Source organism: Fulmarus glacialis, unplaced genomic scaffold (assembly GCF_000690835.1).
Source record: "Fulmarus glacialis isolate BGI_N327 unplaced genomic scaffold, ASM69083v1 scaffold21211, whole genome shotgun sequence".
NCBI classification, from domain to species: Eukaryota; Metazoa; Chordata; class Aves; order Procellariiformes; family Procellariidae; genus Fulmarus; species Fulmarus glacialis.
In genome coordinates this window covers 1-10105 of record NW_009192389.1, presented here as the reverse complement: position 1 = coordinate 10105, position 10105 = coordinate 1, and the positions used below count along the sequence as shown (strand labels likewise).

Genomic DNA, 10105 nt, shown 5'->3' with positions numbered 1-10105 from the left:
TTTTATATAATAAAGTAAATTAACCTTTAAATTTTCTCACTTTGCTAATGATCCACAAAACCATTCAGAAGCCATTGATTCATTTTTCATACAATGAAAAGTTACATTAAAGCTGTTAATTTTAGTAAACTGGTATCATCACTGCTGTCAAAATAGTTTTAGATTACATTGCAAGAACCCAGGAAAGAAAATGTATGCTTCATGGCAAGATCAACTTTGACTATTAATCAAATAGTCATCTCGGATAGTATCTTAATCGAAAGATGACAATGTATGATGAAAGTCATTCAGTAAAACTGTAAGCTGACCTGTACCTACAGAATTATGTGGAAAATTTGCAGCCGAAGTACAATTGCTATTGTATAGTCTGCCAGATGTTAGCTCCTTAGTGTGTTCTGCCAACCATCTCTGGAGACCTCATTCTAAATACAGCATGACTTTTTCCACAGCAATGCAACTACTACCTTCAAGCTACTTGTAAAGCCAACAAAAAAACCCCCAAAGGCCCAGACTTGAACTTACCTAGACAATAAACACTGTTTTAAAAATCTTTCTTCTACTTCCATTGTTTGTGAGTTTTTTTTTTTTTTTACATTACTTAGAGAACGTGTTTGATGTATTTAAAGAATGTAATACACTTGCCTTCACAGACACTGGACAGTTGCATTCACTTAAGCAGCATATATAACCAGTGCACCAGTATGAAACATCCCAGTGCCATTAACAAAAATCAAGACACAGAATTAAGAAAAATTTAGAAAATTTAATGATCAAATGAGCTATATACATTGATGGCACATGACTTTCATTCAGTTATCCCCCTTCTATAGCTGGAAGTTAACTAGAAGTTAAGTTTGATACAAAAATAACAGTCAATAGTACCCCAAGGGACAAAAAAAAAAAAACACCCCACAAAAAAAAAAACCAAAAAACCCCCCACCAAAAAACCATCTGTTGCTAAAGTGCCTATTTGATGTGAGTTCCACAACTAACTACAGTCCAGGGGTTTCAAAGGATTTCAACCCATCTGACAGAGAATATTGTACAGGAACATCCCAAGTTAAGAGCATAGGAAACTCAGATTTTAAGTAATAACTGATATTTTATGTAAGATATCTTTGCATCTCTTTCCACCATACAATCTTTAAGAATTCTCTGACATTCTGCAAGACAGAACAGATTCTGCCTTTCTATCACTCTTCATATGCATTTCCTCAAGAGATACTCACACAAAAGTTCATGTAACTACACTCATCAGAATAGCATTTTCTTAGGTACTTTACTGTTTCTTCTGCTTACTTCCTTTTTCCCTCTCAAACTCAGCTATTTGATTGAATATGTTAACTAAGTTCTGGGGAAGGTTTCTTTTAATACCACTTTCTGTTTGGGCTGTACCATTTAAAGACATTTCCTCATCTGCTTCCTTTGTTTTACTAGTCTCCTCATAACTTATTTTCCTATTCTTACACTCGCTTTCGTTTTTATGCTGACTTAAGACATGCCTATCACTATCATAACTTTTATCACCTTCACGTAAGCATGTGCTAGAATACGATCTGTACTTTCCCACTGACTTGCCAGAATAGTCAGACCCTGTTGGAGACATATAATACCTGTCTTGACCTGAGCCATGTTTTTTAAACTGCTCTTTTCTCCCCTCTACATCCCTTTCTAATTTCCTAAAATAATGCATCCTGGGTTTATCATCTGACTTACGATATGAACCTGAAGAACCCCTCCAACTGGAGAAAAATCTATCAGTTTTACCATATTTTTCAGTTTTGCTACTACTTGGCAGAGTTCTGGAGCTACTGTAAGAATCTCTTGAATCTTCAGACCTACCTCCAAAAGTGTCTTCATCATCACCTGAAGTCCTCGAAAAAGAACAGTGTCTGTCTTTCTCTCTCACTTCTGTTTTTGGACACACTAAGCTGTCCTGCCTTTCCAGCAGTTTTTCCACTTCAAAATTCTGGTTAAGAAAGGAAGCAGAGGTATCAGCTGGAGGCGAATACCACTCCTCTTTCCTAATCTGATCTTTATAATGGGAAGATGATCTAGATGAGCATTTTTTGGAGCTGCGGGCAGACTCGGATCTATTCCGACGCTTTTTCCTACGTTTCTTGTGATCAGAGGAAGAGGAGGAAGAAGAAACTGATACATCTGATGAAGAATCACTTGAGGAGGAGGAGGAGGAAGAGGAAGTTGATACTTTCCTTTTCTTCTTCAACCTAAAAAATGTAATTAACCTGTGAGATAATCTTCAGTATCGGGCAAAAATTTTATGTAGAAAGCAAATCTGTACTTCCCAGAGTTTGGCTGAGATTAGACTGTAACACATGCATGGAAACTGAGCCTGACCTGGCAAGACAATTTCAAATGTCATTTCCTTATCAAAAAATTAAGATTAAATCCACCGAACAGTTTGTTATAAAAGGCATCTTTCCCAGTTTAATATGGCATTACACTTCACAAATACTTCACATTGCAAAGTATTTTTTAAACAACAACTCTTCCACATGTATCTCTGTTAAAGGTTATATGCACTGAAGGACACTACCCACAAAAAATTCCAGAGGAAAAGCATCTTACCTAGGTAGAAGTTCTACCTAGCTTACTGTTGGACAATCTGTTTGGAAATGGACTGTTCATAGTCTTATCTGCACTGATTGCCACATAATCAGTATACTGAATATAACAAAGTTACCTTTTTTCTTCTTTTAAGAGCTTACGCAATTTTTCTGCACTTGTTTCTACTTTCTTTTCTTTCTGTCTCTCTTCTTTGGCAGCTTGTTTCTCCCTCATTTCCAAAGATTTCTTTTTTGAACCCAAGCATCATAAAAAAATTACATTAAAAGTAAGTGTTAACACAGGTATTTTTCCCCATGTCCCCAACCCCATTCAAATGTACAATTACACCAGGGATGTTTGACCAGGATTCCCAGATCAGAATTAATATTGTTCAGGAGTTTGGCATTGGCCATTGTGATAATCAGGTTTACATTAAGGACCATATTGCAGTTTTTATTCCATTTAAAAATATATTTGGCCAGCCATTGCAGTGGTACCCGTGACCCAGCACACCGTGAAGCATGGAGCCCAAAAGGTATAGATAGAATACGCAAAAACCCCACAGCATTAGCAATGTGGATAAGGAAAAAAACCCCCAACAATAAAAGAGAAAGGTTTGAGGGAACGTATCATTATTGTAGTTTACAAGTAAAACATGGCAGAACCCATTTTAAAATGTATTCAAGTTGGCCATGTTTGAATACAAACCGTTTTGTAACAATTTCACAGACCAGTTTGATGCATAGTTTACGTAAGAAATCATGTTCCAAGGGTTTGTTGGTGATGAACAGCACCAGATGTCAGATACAGCAACAACGGTCCAATTCAGAAGAAAATGCATTGGAAAAAAACACATAATCAGTATTACAGGAAAACACATTTCAGTGTTGTTTCAGCCATTCTAGTACAACAGTGATAGTATGACTTATGTATTAAAATACATTTAAATGCAGAACAGCATCTCATCAGATGAATAATCCTTGAAGATAAACTACTTAACTCTATTAGAGATCAGACTTCAGCCATCTACAATCCTGAAGAGTAGCTCTATTCATATTCAGAGTGAGCAGAAAGTCTGATTATCGTTTTCAAAACTTAGCAACTGTCTTACCAGATACAATAAAGGAAACCCTTAATCGCAGTTAAGGCTATGCAAACCAACAAATAGCTAGCATCATGTTTTTTATCTGCTGCATCAATGATCCATTATACCAGGAAAATGCTAAAGGAGAATAAAATTCATCTCCTACTTGTTGAGAATATTCTTCATTGTTTTAACTGACACTTACGCCTTTTTCTAAAGCAGCCAAATGCGGATAGTGCTCAAATACCATACAGCGGTTTATCTATGACGTAGTTCAGTTTTACTAAAAAGATTGTCCTATCTCCTCTTCCCCCTTCTTTCAACACAGCCTGTCAGCATTATGGCTCCACCAACAGAAGAAGTGTTGATTAAGGCCACCTACCCCAGTCTATGTACTTCCTTACATGCAGAAGCACAGAACAGAACAAGCCTGTTCCTCAGTGCTCTATTTTACTCTTTGATCCTCTCTGGAAGACAACACAAGTAAAGGAGGTAAATAAAAGAAAAAAGACGACAACTCAGATTAGCATAGAAACCCACCAGGGCTCACCTGGGAAACATGCTGCATGCAAGAGAAGAGAGAAAAAAACAGACAGCAGAGAAGGCGGCTAAGATACTCAAAACTGCCTGCCCACCCACCCTCCACCTCCCGCTGTTTTCCTTTAAATCACCTCTTAATTTCCCCTCTCACGTGATCTTCCTGTGAGTTAGCTTTGGCTGGTTTTCGTAATGACTCCAAACGACAAGGATCTGGCCAGTACAGTGGTGTGCAATGTTTATTTGGCTCGCCTAAGGGTTTTACACTTTGCATGTTTGTATTCAGAATCTTTTAATTTAACATTATTAATCATGCTTGTGTGATGGAATATTCTTATCCTTGCTTTAGCTGACAGGGTTAACAGGCTTTGCTCTTTCACTGTCTCCACTGTTTGGCATTTCTTTACTATCCTGTTCAAAACAGTGGAGACATCAAGAGGTACCTTTCTTCTGGTAGGTACAGCCATAATGCTCACTATAAAAGATTTACTGTGGAGAAGGGAAGCAGAGAATAAGACAAACCATCAACTTAAACTCCCCCTGTTCAAAAGATTTAATACAATTTTTGATACTCATTTATTGTCATTGAGAGCACTATATGAAGAGAAAGTAAAGAATCACCTGCATGTGCTTACGGAGTTTCGTTAAGGCCTCTTCTGCTTCCTGAAAAGTCTCATCCAAACTTAAGGCTTTTTTATAGTAACTCTCAGCATTTAGTAGTTTGTCTTCCTCTTCCAACCTAAAATTGAAGTGATAATTCCTGTATAGTTAAGCCACAGATTTTGACAGTTTTTTCTTATTTTCAGGACTACCTTTCTTATTTGCACTATGACATTACCACTGCATCCATCCAAGACGCTATCTATCATCTTAACCCACCTCAGCAAAGAAATAAAATGGTATTTCTGACACATTATCACCTAATCATCATCAGTAATACTATTCATTGACATTTCAATTTCAGTTTCAAAAATACCATCTCTCTCTTCTTAACACAGGGCTTAAAAGAAATCTATTCCCTAAATATTCAAAAGTAAAATTTTGTGTTACAGTGGTTAACCAATATTTCAGTAGAGTAACAGAACATCATTTTGTTACAATACTTTCTTTTTTTAAAAAAAAAAAAAAAAATCTATTGGAATACATTAAAACATTTCACAACATATTATGCAAGCCTGGTAACCTACCAGTGAAAGGATATCAAGGATTAAACCTCAAATATTTTGCCAGGATTTTAATTGGGACAGAGGAGAAAGTGTGAACCAACTGCACAAGCAGGTGTACTTCCAACAAAAACTTTTTTTTTTTTTTTTAAAAAGACATAGCCATGAAGGAAAGATGCCATTCTGTGTCCTAACTAGAATGGTATTAAATAGATAACATGAGAAAAATTGTTAACAACCGAACAAAAACACAACCCCAACACTTACTGCCCGCCTCTTTCCACTAGTGTCTGACAGAGGTATTTTCTTGCATTTCTATGGGTAGGACAGTTCTCTAAAGCAATTTCAAAATCACCTATGGCTTTGTTCAGACTTCCTTTTGTTGCATACCTAGAACAACAGAAAAGTTGGACAGATTTTAGTGATGTTTCTCTTTCACAAAGTAGAAAAACCAATGAAACAAGCAGACTTACAGAGCTCCACGTGCTACCAAAGCTTCAACATTTTGTGGATCAATTTCCAAAGCCTTGTTGTACTCATTCATGGCTTCCACATGGCGCCCAACCTTAAAATAATCAACCCCAGCCTTCACACTGGAAAAAAGTATTTAGAAAATATTACGTACAGTTAACCTATGCAGATTTTATACTGTTAATTACTCACAAATTATGGTTCCAAACAAGTGACAGGTAATAAAACTTGACCTTGTTATCATGTACTTAACACTGGCATTTCAAATTAATGAGATATTGATGTAATTCCACAACAATATACTGTCTTTAATCCAAAATTTTAAGGCACTGGAGAGCATTTCTGCAGACAGTGCTACTACGTTACACTCGTTTTTATTTACAGAATGAATATTTAAGCACTTGCTGCACAAAACTTTATGTGTGACCTACCACCATTAAACTAGAACAGGCTTAATTACATCCAAAGCTAAAAATCACTACTGGACCAACAACATGAGGTGAGATGGGTAGATGGTACACATCGAACCAGTTAATCTCAAACGGGAATATTTTGAGGTTTTTTATTTCATCTTACCTGAACATTTCTTCTACATTTACCGAGAGATTAACTTCTTGGAAGAGAACTGATATGAGTTGAATTTCAGAACTTTTCATTACAGACTTTTTTTAAAAATTAAAATTTACAGTTCATTTAACATTTTAAGCAGCTTTTTCTGCAATTAATCAAAGTTGCAAAACACTATTGGTTTAAGAAAAACACTGCTCTGTTAGCATAGTACCAGAAATACTGAACCTTCACTCAGACCTTTTTTTTTTTTTTTTTTTGAGCTGGTAGGTTCAGGTTTTTCAACAAAAAAATTTACATTTTTAGAAGAAAAGTCTCTCTTACTTCTGCCTCCTCCACCTGTAGCATGACCAAATACACTGCATAGCGTAAAAGCAATAGCAACTACCCAGAGCTGCCGTTCCAAGTGCAGGCAGGGAAATACATTTAACTTTTCAAAGACAGCAAGTGCACTTGTTAAATCTACAGTCTGAAGCTTAAACAGCAATACAACCAGTATTAGGTCATTCAACACTCAATTAGAAAATTGTGTACTAAATCTTGCTCTCATCTCGTCAATGGGCCAGCATATTATAAGTATTCTAAGAACTTCTGACATGTTTTGGAACTGTATCTCGAGAGCTTATCTATCATGTACCCACTTGGCAGTTAGGGTTACTTTCAAGAAGATCTTCATGGTTATATGACTACATATGCAGTGGAAAAACTGGTTCAGTATGTATTTTCTTTTAAGAAATATAAACTGTAACCTAATCTAATCTAACAATAAGGTCTGACAAGAAGAAGTATTGCATACCATTTCAAGGCCCAAGATGCAGACTGCTTTTTCCTCAATGCAGGGGCAAAATCTTCTTCATTGAAATTTTTACTTTAAGGAAAAAAACAAACAAAACTACCAAGTTGGCCTTCTGAGTCTACAAAATCAAACTTACAATATATAATGCAGTTAAAATAAGCTGAAATATTATTTATACAATGCCTCATTGCTCCCCCTCAGTCAGGAACGTTCTTTCATATTTCTGAAACCAGTTTTTCCCAATCCACTCTAAAAATGCTGAATTGAACTAGTACAGCTGCAGTACATTTAACAAAAATATACCATATCCACACCTGCTTTGGGGCCTAATACATACAGGGTTCACAACATCAATAATTGCATATGTTTGCGCCTGTTTTACTAAAGAGGTCAGATCTGTTACTAAAATAAACATTGTGAATAAACATCTGAGAGAAAACATTAAAACTTAAACATCCTGCATTTCAACCCAAAGACGTAGACAAGATCTAAGCAATAAACTCCTGAAGTATTTGGTATCAAACATTTTGTGTGATAAGGTGTCTTGCTTATTCAGAGCACCAGAATTTCAAGTGTAAATTTCTTACTCTAGAGGAGTTTGCTTTTAAATATTTAAGGCCACGTAAGCTGCAATCACGCAACTCAAAATGAAAAATGTTTAAGTATAAGTGGTCTAGGGCTTCCGCTCACAAGTCTTATTTCAATGGATTAGAATAATCTCCACAAAGCTATAGCATAGGAACAATGTAAAGATCGCTTACATTTGAAGACTTCTCATCAAAGACGGTGGATTTGATTCACTTAATCCTAGTTTTTCTGCTAAATATTCAACTAGCGATGGATTAGCAAATCCTGGGGAACGATGCAAAACCTCTTCAAATGTCTCTGCTGTATTAGCAACTTCCATGCTTCGCCTTAAAAAAAAGCACCAATGTACACAAACACAACCTCATAGACACTATACTCAATTTTATGATGCTTATATTTAGCATAAAAATGCCTTTATTGATATTTATTACTGCTCACAAGCTGTTCTCTTTTACAGGCATGTATTTTCCTACTATTCAGCAACCACTATATTATTTAGCCTAAGCAAGCTTTTGAAACCCATCTAGGTATCTCCAGGATATACAAAAACATTACAAAAATTGCAGAGATAGCTGTGTCCTTCTGTCTTATAAGGGTAATTTTAAGAGTTTCATATTCCCGTCTCCCAAGGTTTTTGTTTCTTGGGGTTTGTTGTTGTTGTTGTGGGGGTTTTTGGTGGTGGTGTGGTGGTTTTTTTGTTTTGTTTTTTTGTTAACACAGTCCCACAGCGGCAGATACCTCACTCTGCTTTTTGCTTTTCTTACATTTTGGGAAAGATGGTAAAAGACCAACTGCACCTGACATATCCAGAAACAAGTATGTTAAAGAGATGAACAACAAAACGTATGTAATCATCCAATTAAATCAGAAACACCGTCAACAAGTTTAAAGAACAGTCTGTCAAAGATGCTCTTCAGACACACTGAATATACCTAGCAAGTACAGCTGAATAGCATATACTTACCTATAATGTAACGGGAAGTCATCAGAAGTAATTACGCCTAGTTTTGTACTGGAAAGATTGGGTGGAAGAGCTGAGCTGTAAAGCGACACTGTGAGCTTCTCGTGGTAACGATCAATGTCCTTGATTGCAGCTATAGAAAAAATAAAAGTTCAGATAAAATTACAGAAACGTCTCAAAACCAAAACAGATTCCTGACAACTTTTGCAGCTACTTGCCCCGAATAAGGTCTCCAGTTTGATAGTAAGATAAAGGATCTCCATGGTTGCTTTGAGAAGGCACATCTCTCAAAGGACAAAGAGCCTGCAATAGAAGAAAGTAGGAATATCATAAACAAAGCCAAAAGTGGTTTTTTTTCTCCCCAAGATTAAGCCAGAAGATTAGTTTAATCTTAAAGCCCATGAGAGCCGTGACAGTTACGTGCATAGCTTGGTTCAAATAAAAATTTATGCTTCTATAAATGATGACCTTTTCAATTCAAAACTAATAAATACCGAGTATGGGTCATAAAAAGAAGACTCAGCAAAGCATCATACGCTGTCCACAAATTTAGCTACCACCCACCATTCCAAAGTTCAGCTTCACCTTTACACATACCACGCCATTAGGAGATGCGAGAGGCAACTAGAAAATTAAAGTTATTACTTATCAAGAATAAAATATTGATCAAAGCTATATCTTACAGTGATTTCTAAATCTGAAATCTCCCGTATGACACCACTTCCCAAACAAATCAACACCATGAAAAAGCCAAATTCGCGAATAGAAGTAATCTTCCCAATCACGATATCACCACGTTCGATGTCTCGAAAAAATAATTCTCTCCTCTCTTCCCTGGGAACCTCCATGAACCGTTCCAGGGGAGGCATAACAGCATAATACTCTGCAACACATGAGAAATTCACAGTTACAAAACAACGAAGCTACAGCTTGAAAACACAAAATGCTTCACGACAGCAAAACACGTTAAAATCTGATTCATCTGTACTAACAGGAAGTTTACGCACAGCCTATAAAAAGCAATAGCAAAAATTTTCACTTTGTTTTTAAAAATACTGCTACCTTAAGCGCAGCGTCCTTACCCTCCCCAGCGGCCGTTACAGAGTGACACCTTTCAGAGGCCGCGGTCCACCCGTGAGCAGGCTTACCTTCATTTTCTTCAATCGTGTCGGAGAGAGGTCCGTTGGGTTTCCACGAGTGAGCAAAAAGGAGATCAGCTTTTTTGGCAATGAAGCGCTTTATCTCGGTGTCAATGCTCGCCCTCTCTTTCCTAGGGGAAGGAGAACCCGGTGAGAAACACCCCGCGGCCCCCTCACGGCTCGCTCGCTCCCCTGGACCGCACCGCCTCGGCGCCCCTCACCAGGCGGCCG

The 10105-nt window shown here is 37.0% G+C and overlaps 1 protein-coding gene across 1 annotated transcript; it reads right to left on the bottom strand.

Annotated features, from left to right (window-relative positions):
- Positions 1–955: 955 nt before the first annotated feature.
- TTC14 (tetratricopeptide repeat domain 14) lies at positions 956–10005 on the bottom strand (the record flags this gene model as incomplete). The annotated part of the gene is made up of 11 exons (XM_009587055.1): positions 956–2228; positions 2705–2814; positions 4811–4928; positions 5620–5742; positions 5826–5945; positions 7187–7258; positions 7948–8100; positions 8739–8868; positions 8954–9038; positions 9419–9618; positions 9884–10005. Coding segments are annotated over 11 exons (2182 nt in total), but the record flags the coding sequence as incomplete, so codon positions are not given.
- Positions 10006–10105: the final 100 nt, after the last annotated feature.